This window comes from Camelus ferus, chromosome 28, assembly GCF_009834535.1.
Source record: "Camelus ferus isolate YT-003-E chromosome 28, BCGSAC_Cfer_1.0, whole genome shotgun sequence".
Classification (NCBI taxonomy): Eukaryota; Metazoa; Chordata; class Mammalia; order Artiodactyla; family Camelidae; genus Camelus; species Camelus ferus.
Genome location: NC_045723.1, coordinates 7114168 through 7129173, shown reverse-complemented (window position 1 = coordinate 7129173; position 15006 = coordinate 7114168). Strand labels below are relative to the sequence as shown.

General features: G+C 55.6%; 1 protein-coding gene and 1 long non-coding RNA gene across 2 annotated transcripts in view; both read left to right on the top strand.

Annotated features, from left to right (window-relative positions):
• Nucleotides 1–14416, top strand: part of ATOH8 (atonal bHLH transcription factor 8) — a 31513-nt gene extending 17097 nt beyond the window's left edge. Inside the window, exon 3 of the mRNA XM_032469803.1 lies at nt 13334–14416. Coding sequence (XP_032325694.1) covers nt 13334–13339 — 6 coding nt within the window. The 3' untranslated portion in view covers nt 13340–14416. The remainder of the gene's footprint in view (nt 1–13333) is intronic.
• LOC116660395 lies at nt 34–8867 on the top strand. Its single transcript, XR_004315899.1, has 3 exons — nt 34–538; nt 6981–7303; nt 7941–8867. It is a non-coding gene; the product is annotated as an uncharacterized LOC116660395 (long non-coding RNA).
• Nucleotides 14417–15006: the final 590 nt, after the last annotated feature.

Here is a 15006-nt window from a genome sequence, read left to right as displayed (position 1 = left end):
AACCGTGCAAAAGGTCCTTTGTGAGAGAGGAAACTCGCTTATGAATAACAGGGCTGGACGCCGTAAAAGCTGGCGGCTGGAATCCGTGTTTCTCAGGCGCCACTGTCTTCTCTCGACTCTTTATCTCTGGTTTTTATTTTGTTTCCCCTTGTTTGCTTTTAATGTTGTTTCTTCCTCTTCTTGCACCAGTTGTGACTTTTCTTCCTCCTCTAAGGTGCCCGAAGGCCACCTAATTAGCTCCCCCGGACGCTGCCCGACTGTTTTTTCTTCTCGAAGCTGTTAAAATTGGGGCTGGTTGGAAGTGACTGTTTCCATAAAACCTCGGCTGGAGGAGACAGGGGAGGAAGAAGGTGCCCGGGAGGGCACGGTGTGGGCAGGGCAGCAGAAAGTCGTAAACCCCAGGGAGGGCGGAGTCGGGCAGAGCTGGTGCAGAGACTCCCCCGCCCTGCCCCAGCTCATCAGAAGGCAACATGGAGACACTTTGGGAGGACAGTGGCATTTGTGAGACACCCAGTGCCTGGCCCCTCAGCTGATTGCAGTATGTATGACATGAAGCCTTTTTTAAGAACTGCCACCGCTGCCAGAAACTTCTGGGAGATGTCTGCCTGGAATCTGGGCACCTCCTGGGAGCAGTCACCGGGTGGCCTGTCGGGGACCTGTGAGGTGCTGGAGAAGGGCTGGCAGCTGGGAGGCCAGCATGGGGGTGGGGGAAGGAGAGGGCAAAGCCTGGCCGCCTTCCTCATGCTCCCTGGACCCCTGAGGAGGAGCTGAGAGTCAGGCCCAGGGCTACCAGTTGGAGGTGGGGAGGGGGACGCCTCCCAAGCATAGATGGTGGTGACCTCACGAGGGGGGTGACAGGTCAAGGGCAGGGAACGGGGTTGGGGGGCTGCGTCCCCTTTCCTTTCTCAATTCCCGCATCCCTTTTTCGCTGCCTTCCCCACACTGTCAGTGAGATGCAGGAGCTTGGCAGCCCCTCCCCTGCAGCAGAGAAAGCCGGTGGCCCACACTGCTGTGGGTGGCCGGCTCTTCACAAGCTGAGGCTTGGGCTCTGCACTTCACTCAGCCCATACTTCACTCCTCCCTCCTCTCTTCCCAGTTTCAGTCGGGGAGACTGGAGATGGCAGCTCCCAGCCCGGCAGGACAAAACATTTATGTTTATCACAGTTTCAGGGCCATTAATCTCGCTGTCTGAAGGGCTGGGCATAGGTGGAGATCCGCCCTCCTTGCTAAGGCCTCGGTGGGCAGGTGTCTGGTCTGGACACGGAGGCTGATCTCGGCTTTGCCCTGGGGGCTGCCTGGCTGGGTAGCCTCGCTCCAGTGTCTTATCTGGGCCATTCCAGGCTGCCTCCCGATCTATCCAGGGATCAGTGGCACAAAGGATGTGAAATTGTTTTCTGAACTCTGCCCTCCCTCCTGTGTCTCCTGCCTGAGAAGTTGCTCTGACCCAGTGACCAGAACTTGCTTTGCAGCCCAGAGGCTTCTAGAAGGACTGAGTGGTGGGGCTGGGGGCCAAGGCTGCCCTCCCACTGGGGTGACCAGGACCATACTGCCCACTGCCCAGCCTTGAGCCCCCCAGCACAGTGGAAGGCCTGGCACGGGGGGCGCCAGCTGGCCCTGGTTTCCCACCTGTCCTTGAGCTGGTCACCCTCTTTCTACCTGCCCCCATAGACCGGAAGGATGGCTCTAGGGGAAAGTATAAATCCCTGCCTTCCTTGAACTCCTGGTATGTATGAATGTTTCTAGAGAGTGAAGTAGGGATCCTTTCCCATCTTCAAGGTGCTCCACTTTCCACCCAGAGTTCACGGCCACCTGGGGCCTGGCTCACCTGCCCAGCTGCTCCCTGGCTCAGTTCATCCCCACCTGAGACCGTCCCAGCAGCTCTGCTAAAAAGCTAGGTCTGACCACCTCACTCCCCTGCTTGAGACCCCTTAGGGGCTCCTCACATGCCAGAGGTAGAGGCCAGACTTCCTTACAGGGCACCCGCCCCGCCCCCCCCACCCCACCCCGGGGTAACCTGGCTCCAGCCGGTCACTCCCTGTGTCCCAATTTACACTCCAGCAACACGGAACTCCTCGCCCAAAGGGGCTATTTTTGGCCTCTGTGCTCACACCGTCCCTTCTGCCTGGAATGCCCTTCTCCCCTGTCTGTCGGGCTCACTCCTGCTCATTCTGGAAGGCTCAGCTCCTCCGGGAATCCCTCCCTGACCCCTACCCCAGCCTCCTCTCCAAGGCCCCATAGCACAGCCACCCCCCGGCCCTTGCCACAAGGGTGCAGAGTCTAATTCAGGAAAGAGTCTATGATAAACTGTGAAGAATGTCATAACACGGTGTATTAGGTGATACTCTATTATGTGACATTTTAGAGTTCATTTTATGTCATTACAGTATATTATATTTTTAGGTGATATTTTGCCTGATGTATTATGTGATATTCAAACTCTATACTACATCGCATTACGTTACACAGTGTGTGTTCAGGGCACCTCTCTAGCTGGACGGTGAGCCCTTTCGTCTCTGTCCCAGCTCCCGGCACACAGGAAGCCCCCAGATGATGGCACAGTGTTCCTTCCACTAAAATCCACACGGCGGGGGCCGAGTATTCCCGTGCTGAAGGCAAAGACTCTAGGGAAGGGTGAGCTGGGGGCTTCAGGACACAGCCGGAGAAGGGCCTCTGGTCTCCCCAGGGCTGCTGTCTGGGGAGCTCGGGCCCTTGTTCCTTGGAATCAGGGAGGAGAGCTTTGCATTTCAGATCACAGAGCCCCTTCAAGCAGCAACTTAAATGAACAGGGCTCCTGCTTCTCACAGGAACGGTGAGGGGAGGGGGCTGCTCCCTGGGCCCCAAGACCGCAGTGATGCTAAGGCTTCAGGCTTCTTTTGGCCTTCACCTCGTGGCTGCACAGTGGCTGCCACAGCACCAAGCCCTTCATCTGAACACTGCATCCAAGACAGGGCAGGGGGCCTTGCCGGGAAAAGTGTTTCTCTTCACCAGTGTTTCTCTACCCCCTACTCCTAAAAGAAGGGGTACTCTCCTTGAAACTGAGGAAGACACTGGGGCCTCTCAGCTGGGAGGGCAGCCAGGGAAACAGCCACATGGCTTGTCCCTGGAGGGTGGACCCTGATTTGTGACCGAGCAGTTTTTCTTCCTGATGGGCTGACCAGAGTCATAGCCTTCACCACAGTGCCAGGCCTGCACCTCCACGGGCTTGCCCTCTCGGCACGGCAGCCCTGCAAAGTGAGTGCCAACAGCCCCGTTTTCACTTGACAGCACTGAGGTTCAGAGAACCTGGGGGACCAGGCCGGGCCACGGGTGACCTTTCTGCACAGTGCTTTACAGTTTGCAGAGCCCTCTCACACGCGTTATTCCCTTGAGTCCTACAGTGACCTCCTGAGATCCACATTACTAACCGTGGGAGCTGGGTGAGGAGGCTGGGACCCACCGGAGGAAGTCACCCCGGGCCACACGGCTGGGAGAGGTGGAGCGGGACCTCAGCAGGCTCATTTGGCCCCGTGAATCAAGTGCTGTGAATGCAGACCGTCACTGCCTCAGCTCTCCCCGGGTGAGGGGGTGTCCAGCCGTGCGGGGCCCCAGGCGGGAGGATGTGGCTCTGAGTCTCAGCCTAGCCGCCCAGGAGCTCTGTAACCTTAGGCACGTGCCTCTTCCAAGCTTCGCTTTCCTCTTGAGACATGGGTGAAAATGTCCATGGTGAGTAGGGGTCAAGGGAATGACGGCCATGAAAGAGCCTTGTCAACTGGATGCACTGTGCAGTCACTGGGGCTCCTGGAGGACACGGCCGGTCCATCAGGAAAGTGGGCAGAGGGACCCCGAGTGTCCCCTTCCCACCTGGTGACTTACACTTAGACTGAGCTGCCCACGGAAGACTTGACTGTGTTGCCAGGCAGAGGACACTGGGGTCCATCCTTGTGCTGTGTGTATGTGTGTGTGCACGCGTGCGTGTGCGCACATGCACAGGTATGCTGGTGTGTCTGTAGGCACCGTCTGTCAGCATCAGATGGAGGGCCTCCCCCATGGTGGGCTGAGTTCCCGTCCAGGTGGGACACACACTCGTGAGGTGCCTGGAAGTCTTCAAGGGTTTCAGAACTTCCTCTCTCCCCCCAGAGGCCGAAAGCCCTGAGAGCAAATAGGATGGAACCAGGCAGCTGGGCACATGGGGGCGGCCCTTCAAGCCCACCCAGAACCTGGAGAACAGTGACCAGGCGTTGCTGAGAACCCCCTGCCCCCTCCACGACAGTCATGCTCTCCTGCCACCCTGTCCCCACCACACACACACACACACACACACAAGCACACACACACGACGTGGGTGGGCAGCCAGTATGGTTATTTGCAAAGATCGATTCCCCTGGCCCACCCACCCCCTCCACACGTAGTGGGTCTTCAGTTATTTAACCTCTACTTATATGAGCAGAAAAAGACAAAGTAAGCTTGAAGGACCCTGCACATTTACTGAAGAATAAATAGTTTTGAGTGTTTACTATGTGCCAGGCATTGTCTGAGAGGCTGGGTCACTGTGGAGAACAAAACAAACAAAGGCTGCACCCTTCAGAACTCAGGCTAAATGACACAAAGGTCGTGCAGGAAAGCCCACAGGAGGGCCCCGTGGGGACCTTCTTCAGAGCCCACGATGCTCCGTCTGCACGCAGATCTTACAAGCCTGGCTCCCTGGTGTCTCAGGTCAGAGCAGTTAAGCAGAAGCAGCCGGGAGGCCGGCTCCTGGAGCAGGTGCAGGGACAGCCCGCAGCATCACAGCCGGTGGCCTGATGGCGTGGGAAAAAACAGGAAAAGAAAAGAGCAATGACACCAGAGACTCAGGAGAGCCAAGAGGCTTGGGGCCATTTGGTGTTGGGATAGAGGGCCCCAGAAGCCTCAAGGACCCGGGGAGTTTTCTGTAGATGACGTTCCCAGGCTTGGCCTTGAGTTGTCAAGAGGAAGCTGAAGTACATCCAGTAGCGTCTGACAGAGAATGCAGGGAAGTGCATCAGTGACTGGGACCTGGGACCCGTCCAAGCTGTTTGGGCACAGAAAACACATGGCTTCCTTTCTCAGGGAAACTCGCTTCTGCACAGGGACTCATTCTCCTGGGGGCCCACATCGGGCAGGCTGGGCCGTTGTCTGTTTTATTTGCTGCAGGATGCTCGGTGCTCTGAATGGAGCCTGACAACGTCTAAACGCTCCGGAAATACTCACAAAATGAATGGAAGTGTGGAAGCGGGGCCAGTGAGGTGTTTCCAGCTGTCTTCCACGATATCTCATCGGCAGCTCCTCTGTGCCTGGTCCCGAGTGGAGCCCTGGCCATCTGAAAGGGACATACAGTTCCTGCCTTGAGGAGCTGATGGGCAAGTTGGGGGAGACACACGCACACATATACACACACACATATATACATACGAGTGTGCGCTGACACGTGGCTGCCTAACGCTGAGTGCTTGGCTTCACAGCCATTGTGTTCTTTAATCCTCCCTATGGCCTCATATAGTAGGCTACTATTATTACCATTTTATAGGTGGAGAAACTTGAGGCACAGAGAGGTTAAGTAACTTGCTGAAAGTCACACAGCTGGTAGAATGGGGAAGTCAGGATTCAAACAGGGCCCCTCTGATGCCACAGGCAGCACATTTAACCACCATGCTCATTACCTGCCAGTGGGCGTGCGTGTGTGTACGGGTGTGTATGTGTGTGCACTTGCAAGTGCGTGTGCACATGTGTATGTGTGTGTGTGTGTGTGTGTGAAAGATTCGTTTCTCTTCCCAGTGCTTTCGTGGTGTCACTGATGGTCAGGGTGGTGGTGAGTGAAGCGCCCTGATCGGAGATGTCCCACCCTTGCCTGGATCCCGCGGTGTCTCCAGAATCTAACTATGAGCAGCTTAGGGACGATGGGGGAGGGAGGTGCTTTTCTCATCTTAAGGCCTTGTTTGCTCACTGTTTTTGCGGAAGTCATTTGGTTATTTGGGCTGACCAGGGGTCTCGTGGACTCTGCCAGCCACTCCATTACTGCTGCCACTGGTCCTCAACTACCCGCAGCTAGACTCTTACTGCAGGGGTGGGTGTCCCCTGAAGACGTGACGACATGGGCTTTGCAAAGGCTTGCGGGCCAGCAGTTTGGCATGAATTGGCTTGTCTGGTTGGTGCCGCTGCCACTTTGCCATTGGGGAGGGCAGGCACTGAGATGTGCAGGAGAGTGATGGGGAGCTCAGGAGGAGGCAGGCCTGGCAGGGACTCCCGGCACGGTGGCTGGGGCTGTGTGCATGGGCGTGTGTTGGGGGGTTGTGTGAGGGTCATGAGTCAGGCCCGCCGGGAAGCTGTGAGGGAGCAGGGCCTTCCCCACCTGGCTCGGCCACCTGTCTGCTCAGCTGTCTGCTCCCCTCCAGCCGGGGCGCCTCCTCTGGCTATGGGGTGAGGTCAGGGGCTCCTTGTGCTTCTGAGGTCTGGAAAAGCAGCGTGTAGCCAAGTGGAATGGGCTGGACAACCTCACAGGATTGGAAGCAGATGGGAGGCTGCAGCAGCTGGGCGTCAGGCCTGACCCAGGCCGGCTCGACCCTCGCAGCGCCCCACACTGTGGGTGGGGTGGGGAGGGGGCCAAGAAAGACAGACAGGCTGATGGACGTGGAGGGAGAAACAGAGGAGAGGCCGAGAGAGAGCTGGCAGAGACACACGGCGGAGCAAGGAGAGAGAAGCAGAGATTGGCAGCCGGAGAGCGGCCTGCGCCCAAGGAGGCGTCAGCACGGCCCCCTGCCTGTCCCCTGCAGGCTCCAGCCTCCCACTGTCAGCCACCTCCTCTAGGCCCCAAGGGATAAGTCTGAGATTTTCTTAGAACAAAGGAGGTGTCAGCTGGGTGGATGGCTTGAGGACTTGCTAGTCCCGTTTGCCAGTAAAGACGCTGAACCCTTGAGGGCCTTAGGGGCCTGCCTTGCTCTGCTGTGTCCTAGCAGTGCGACCGAGGGCCTCCTTGTCCCCATCTGCAGAACAGAAGTGATCGCCACCCCCCAGGTCTGGATAACACAGCACATGCAAAGGAGTGTAACCCGGCCCAGACGAGGACACCCGCAACATAGTGGCCGTGAGCGCCAGTCTGCTGACTTCCGTCCCCAGGCCTAGGAAGACAGGGTGCCGAGGACGAAGTGGCCCCTTCTCTCAGGAGCTCCAGGTGGAGCTGTGCGGAGTGAGCAGGTGGATGGTGACAGTGGCACCAACCATAATTCGTGGCACAGAGAGACGGAGGAGGCGTTGCTGGGAAGTGCTTGGGGACTTCAGAGGAGAAACATACTTCCCCCTGCCTGCAGTGGAGGTGGGTCTGGAGGGGTAAGCGGCTGGACTGCAGCTGGCCCTCCTTGTCCTGGACTGGGGACCCAGCAGGAACACAGCCCTGCCCTCCTGGAGCCTCTGCTGCCATGGGTAACCCTGAGCAAGGGTCTGCTGGAGGGACGAGGGGGTTGCTTCTCAGTGCTGGCCCTGGGCGCCCAGTCCCAGCTCTGCCTCCGGCACCTTCACACGGGAGGGCTCCCCAGGGTTACCCAATGGTTGTTTCTTACTGCTAGGGCAGTTCTTCTGTATGTCCTTGGCTGACCCTGAGGTTTGAACATATCCATTGGCCTCGGTCAGTGAGGGGTTTAGACAGCTGGAGGCACCCCATGCTCCCGACCTGGGCGGGCGGGGCAGGGCTGTAACATCGCAGGCAGCTGTCTGCGCGCGGATGGCTGCCGGGAGCCCCGCCGTCCTGTTCACCCTTCTGGTGAGCAGGCTTCAGGGACACAACAGGGAACACAGTCTAATCTTTATCAGCGACAGTGGTTTCAGCTTTGCCCGGGGGTTCGACTGGAAGCTGCCCCAGGGCAGGGACTTTAACCCCAGTGCAGAGCACAGAGTAAGAGTTCAGTCGATCTTTGTTGAGTAAATGAATTTTTCTGCCCATTTACGGTCCCCAGGTGGACTCTTCCTGGCTCACAAGGGGCTCTGGCCATAACTTTGCAACTCTTAGACGCCTGGGACCTCGAGGGCCCTCCCAGCCCGGACACAGAGTGATCCTTGATTCACACCATGTTCCCGCCCTCGGCAAACAGCCGCCAGCTCCAACTGCTCATACATTTCCTGCCTGTCACCCTTGGCGCCCCGGCCAGGCCAGCCGGAGGCGCTGGGGGTGGCTGGTCCTTACCTGCTTCCAGTTCCCTGGGAAGTTTGGAGGCCAGAACCCCAGGCCTGAGCTTGTGCCCAGAATAACTTCAGCAGAGCCTGGCCCTGGGAGTTGCGGAAGCAGATCTGCCAGATGCAAAGATGTATGGGCTGGAGTGTTAGAGAAAACACAAACACCAGCTTGTGGTGCAGTTTGCACAAGCTGAATTCACTCCCGTGAAACGTGACACAGGTCTGCCTGAGCACAGGCAGGGTGTGTGGAACTCTCGGTGGGGAGATGGAGTTGATTTAAATGTTTCCCTTCTGTTCCCTTGCTTGTATTTTCAAAATTTTCTATAATTAACATGTACTGCCTCCTCATTTACAAAAATGTTAACAGTTTTATTGAGATTCTAGTTTATCCATTGAAAGTGTGTAATTCAGTGGTTTTTAATATTTTCGCTAAAATGTGGCCATCACCACAGCCAATTTTAGAGCATTTTCATCAGCCCCCGAAGAAACCTCATACGCTTTCAGTCACTTTCTACACCCCAGTCTCCCTCTCCCTCCCAATCTACAGATTTCCCTGTTTTGGACATTTCGTGTGAATGGGCTCATATAAACTGTGGGCTTTTGTGTCTGGCTCTTTTCAGCTAGCATACTGTTTTCAAGGTTCATCCCTTTTCTGTTATGTATTAATACTTCATTCCCTTTCATGACTAAATAATATTCCATCACATGGATATACCACGCTTTGGTTATTCATTCACCATGGACATGACTTAAGTAATTTAAAAATTGTGCTTATGTTTGTTTTTTTTTTTTAAAGAACTTGTCAAAAGCAGATTGGTCAAGATGACAGTTGGTTCAGTATGACTGTTTCTGATTGCTTGTTTTGAGACTTTTCAGCCTATGGTGCTGTTTTATGTTTTCAAACACCAGCGAGGACCCAGCTCACATCATGGAACCAGCTCTTTGCAGGAATGTGAGCTGATGCCTTCAGGTGCTTCCATTGTGTTTCAGGCCCTGCTGCGGGTGGGGCTCCCTTGTCCCATTGATTCTTTGCGACTGACCTAGAAGCTGGGTACTCTTACTGTGCTCATTTTAAAGATGAGTAAACCGAGGCTCTGCGAGATCAACCAGCCTGTCCAGGACCCCACAGCCTCACTGACTTTGGGGCCAAGATGAACTCTAGTGATCAGCATTTAGAACCAAATATGAACCCCCCTTTCTGGCCCACATGTTAGTGTACGTAGAAGTGAAACGTTAAACAATGTTTGATAGCGTGGGTCTTGAAAAATACTTCTCTCGTGACCTCCCTGCTTGTCTTTCAGATTTTAGTTTTAAAATGACATTTCCAATCTGACTACTCTTTATAGGACAGACCATTAGGAGGAAAAGCCTCAGGATTTCAATCCCACTTGACGTTTTTTTCTGCACATAGAAGGTTGTATCCAAATTGCTTAAATATAGAAAAACGTGTAATTTGAAAATAGTGAAAAACGGTTAAGTAGGTAAAGTGGACACCATAGACTTAAAATGAACTTAAAAGGTAAAATAACTTATAGATAGAAATAATTGTTTTTTAAAATGCCCCCAAAGTGGGGAAATTACCCTGCAATGCACAGAAGTGACCAAGACAGGAAACTAGTCCACTTAAAAACAGAGACAAACTTGGTCAGCAGAGGAGGTATAATTAGAGATTTAAAAACTGGAAGTGAGCAAAAGCAGAAAGATGCAATATTGTTCCAGGGGTCACAACAATTACCACAATTCCCCTAAAGCATAGGCACCGTTACAAAAATGCTAAACGTTACATTTGAAATAGGAAACATACCCCGTGGTACATAGACGCTACAGTAAATGAAATGCCTGTGACTGGAAGTGTTTATTCACAGGTTCAGCAAATATTTATCCAGATGCCACTGTGTGTCTGGACTGTTCTAAGCTCTGTGGGCTGGAGCAGCGAGCAGGGCAGCCCGCGTCCCTGCCCTCGTGGAGCTGACCTTCTGACCACAAGCGAGTGAACAGATAAAGCGATGATTTCTGTCCATGATAACTCAGCCACCTGCCACACTGACCAAATAACCTTCATCGGACTCAGTGCCTCAGACCAGCTCAAAGGGACCCCGGAGGTGTCGCGTCTAGTCATTTTCAAAGTTGATGTAAGCGAGCAGCAGGACCTTGTTTAAAGGGCATCCTCCGTGCTGCAGGGGCTTCTCAGGGTGAGAGCCTTCCTCAGCCGTCCCCAGAGCCGTGGCCACCTTGGATCCTGCATCCACAGAACGCCAGAGCCAGATGGGATGCAAGAGGCCCTCTCAAGCTGTGCGTCTCACACGGAGATGTAGTCTGTTGCCAGGGGTTACGTGAGAAGGGGTCTGTGGTGTGGTTGTCACAGCGCCGAGTACTTCCAGACCTCTCCCCCATATTTGTAGTTGTGTTTGTAGGTGCATGCACACACACACACATTCACACACCCACATCTACACACACACATACCCACACACGCACACCCTCACCCCGCTTCTTCTGAAGAGATGGCATCTGTAGGTTTCTCTCCTATCTCTCAGCCACAGCTGATTGGTCTAGGGGACGAAATCTGACCGAGGCTCGACCAACTGACTGCCCTCGCTGGGCGTTTGGAGTTGGGATGCTGAGAGACGGGGATCCGTGGGTAGACAAACAGGAAAGACGCAGAGCTGGGAAGTGGCTGAGTGATGCTGTGCAAATGCCTAGAGGGAAGGGCCAAAGACTGCACCTCCAGAGGTTGCAAGCTTTCCCGAGACTTCCCCCGGCCTCTCTGAAATGCCCTTATGTAGCCTTGAATAAGCCTCTTTTTACTCTAGCGTAGTCACAATCGCACAAAGGGTCCGGAAAACACTGGGTAAATAAAGCCACAGGAATTTCTTTACTGCAGGACTTTCCAGGGGCTTTACTATGTTAGTATACATAGTGACTTTCCAAAATGGGGCCAAAGTCTGTGCTGTCTCCCACACTCACGGGATACGCCTCACCTGGCTGGTGTTCTGCAGAGGACCCTCTAGGGCGTTCTAGTCCATGCCCTTGTACTTGTATTCACTGTACAAGTGAAGGAGTTAAAGCACAGAGAGGGAGAGTGAGTTCCTGAAGGCCACATAGCTGGTTGATTGCAGGAAAGGTCTTGGCACCTAAGTCCTCCCAGTGTTCTTCCCACATGCCCCAGCTGACATAAGGCTTCCTTGGATGGTTGATGCATGTGCTGGGATTCTTGGACCAAGGTGGGTGGTGGGAATGCAGGTCCAGTGTGGACACTAGGGAAAGGGTGGGGTTGAGAATTGAAGGCCAGGGCTTGGCAGGAGGAACCCCTGTCTCCCTTGCTCTTGGGTGGTAGCCATGGCTTCAGCAGGTCTGAGGGCTTGGGCCTGGGCCTGGCCACCCGGCTGCCTTCCCTGGACAGCCAGGAGGACGGCTCCAGCTGCCCAGCCTTCTGCGCCATCCCCCAGACCACAGGCGGACCGAGCAAGGGAGGAACCCTGGGCCAGTCCTCGGCAGGGCCCGCCCAGGCAGCCAGCGCCGGGATGACGCGGGCTGTAAATCACTCCGTGGACCACAGACCCAGTGCCATCCCCACGGGTTTCCTTTCCGCTTCTTAATCCTCCTCCTCAGACTTGGTAACAAAAAGCAGATTCCTGCTGGGGCCAGCCACGCACCATGGGCTTCGAGACTGTAAGCCTGGACTCACCACATCAAGATGCGCCATCCTCTCACTTTTCCTTTTCCCCTTCTTAGCTGCTATTAGCTGCAGGACACGCCCTCCGCCTGGCCTGGCTCCCTCGCCCTCCCGGACCCCCTTCCAGCCTTGCCCTAGCCTCACACCTTGGCTGCCTGCCGAGCGGCCGCCCAGGCCTGAGGCTCACCAAGGCCTGTGGTTAGCAGCCCCTCCAGCCTCGTGGTTTGGCTGCAGCCCGGCTCCCCGAGCCTCCCTTTCAGCAGGAGCCGCCTCCGTGTGGTAGAGTAAACATTGCCGGTCTGGGTTCCAGTCCTCTCGCTGCCAGCTTGTAGCACTTTACCTCTGAGACGTGGATGGGAGAGAGCTCGCTGGCACCTCAGAGGTGCCTGACAGATGTTTTGCTTCAAAAATAAGTACTTAAGCTGTTGGTTCAGGGTTGTTGCAAGAAGCCAAAGAGAAGTCTTTGGAACTGTGTTATTAGGCTCGTGCTGGGCCGGGTTGAGGGACGGCTCCAATGCTCTTGGTGGTCTCAGTGGACGTGGAACCCTTGAAGAGCCTCCCACCAGCTCTGACCTCCCCCAAAAGCTAGAGCTCCAGCCGCCCCCAGGACCTCGCCCCATCTCCTATCCCTTCCTGGTAGCAAGTCACCTTCCCTGGTCAGTTTTCTCACGTGCAACGCCAAGTTCAGCTGCCGGAGTGAAGTTTCCAAAGGCCAGGACTGCCAGGAACTTAAAGATGGGCTAGCCTAGTGTTTTCCAGTTGTGCCCATAGCACCGGGGTTCTCAGAAGTGTCCCAGGCTCCACGTTGGAGGGAATGCAATAGACTTTGGGTCCCCCTCTCTCTGTGGCCCCCAGACTCTCCTGATCCGAGTGGACCAGAACCATGTTTGCCTGTTTCCTGTGTTAGAATTCCAAGGTCAGACTTCATTTTGACTACAGTTGAAGAGGCTGTCATTTTATAGATGAGGACTGTCATTGTACAGAGAACATGAGGCCCAGCTGGCAGGTGGATGGGCTGGGCCTAGAGTCAGCCTCTTGGCTGCTGGAGTGAGATCTTGTCTGGGGGTGTAGGGAAAAGGGGCCGCAGACACCGTTCCCGTGGGGAGCAGGGCTGACTCGGACGTCCCTCAGAGGAGGGACCTGGGCGATTGTGGTATCAAGGCCAGGTGTCCCTCAGCTTCTTCTGCCCGCCACAGCCCTTCCCATTCCCCTCAACCAAAGAATTCAGCAGTGGCTCTGAAATGCAGTGAAGTCGGGGGGGGGGGTAGTCAAGGGGACATTGCGGGCTCTGATGGCAGCCAGTCCTGGCTCCAAATGCAAACTCCATCCCTTACTGAACCTTTCAAGATGCAGTCCCTGTCCGGGCCGCACGTGTCCCTCCCAAGGCAGCTGCGAGGATTAAGAAAGAGAAGATGTTGTGGGTGTGGCACCTGGTACAGGTCGGCCTTCTGGATTCGGGGCCAGTAGGGGCTGCTTCTGACGGCTGGTTGTTTCTTTCAGGAGTGACCGGCTACGGGCTAGTCCAAGGACGCTGTTGTGGGCCCTCTTCCCAGTCAAGCTTGAGGAGAAGGTGAGCTTACCAAGTCCAGCCTCGTCTTCCTCTCTCAGATGCCACCGGATGCTCAGACGACCGCATCTCAGGACAGGAGCTTGCCTGCCTTCCTCCCCCCACCCCCCGTCTCCTCTCCCTCCCTCCGCAGCCACTCCACGGTGACTTTGCACTTTGCTGTCTGCCTGGTGAGGTGGGGAGAGCAAAGCCTTCCCCTCCCCTGGGCCTGAGGCCTACCGTCCGGCTGCAGAAATTCATTGCCAAAGATTCGACAGAGACACTGAACGAAATGGGGTGAGAAGACCCCGCAGTGAAAAGCCACACTGTTGCTCTGTGACCTTTGCTCCTCCTGCTGCCCGGGTCCCATCTCATGCCAAAGATGAGTCGGCAATTCCACGAGGAACTCATGGAAGGGATGGACGTTTGGTGACCATTGGAAGCCCTTGACCTTCTGACCCTGAACTTTCTACACTGGGCCCTGAGCTGGCTGGACCCAAGATAAGCCTTCTGGGGGCTGTGAGAGGGAGGCTGGGGGTGCCTGTGGGGAGTGGGATCTGAGATCCCGGTCCCTCTCTCCCTCCCACTGGCTGTCAGGCCTCTGACCCTGATTCTCCATGTTCCCTGGGCCCAGGCTCCTTCTTGGGCCCTGAGCATCATGGGAAGGGAGTGAGGGTAGGGGTGAGGGAGAAGCAATATTGACCATCTGTACTCCACCCCAGGGACTTGCCCCAAGGTGACCTGCCTAAGGGTCTTGGCTCCCCCACCGGCCTAGCCAGCCACTCCTTGCCAGGGGCCTAGCGTCCTGGCTGGGCACACAAGATGGTGCCCTGCCCGGGGCCAGTGGTCTGTGACCGGTTGTGCCGGGGGGCAGAGGGGAGGAAGGGACCAGGGGAATGGGCCAGTATGTGGGGAGGAGGGCATGTTTGGAGTCAAGGCCTATTCCTTCCTTGTGCTCAAAAGGCCAAAGCTGTTCACATCTGTGCTCAACCATCTGCTTCAAATTGAAGTAAAAGCCCCAACATGTAAAGAAAACACTTGCTTGTGTTGACGGCCTCTGTGGGTGACCAGGACTTTGGCTGGTCAGTTGGGGAGGGTTGTTGGGGAGGGAAGAGGTTGAGAGACCTTCAGGAAGCAGGCAGTGTGAGAATGAGTGTGTCTGTGTGTTTAAGGGGGTTGGGGTGGGGCCCTTGCCACGGCCTCGGCCTGAACTAGTGACCAGGAGGCCTGTCAGGGACACGTGAGGACCTCTCTGCTTCGTACCTCACTTACTCCATACCATGAGTTTATAAGGTAGGGAATGAATTTTTAATCCCATTGTACAGATGAGGAAACTGAGGCCCCAGGGAGCCAGGGCCAGTCAGTGACAGAGCCACGTTCTCACCCCAAATCCTGTGCTCTTCACCCTCTTCCAGCCCCATAGCCCAGTTCCAGCCCCAAAGTCTGTGTAGGCTTGACCTATCACTTCCCCTAAGAGGGCCAAAGATGGGACCCACTGGGGATGGGAGAGCGGGTAATAAGAACTGGGAAAGGACTGTCAGGGTGGAGGGCTGTCAGGAGGGGCGGGGCTGCCCAAGGAGAGGGGAGGCAATGAGGGAAGGAGGCTGGGCCTTTGCAGGGTGCACGT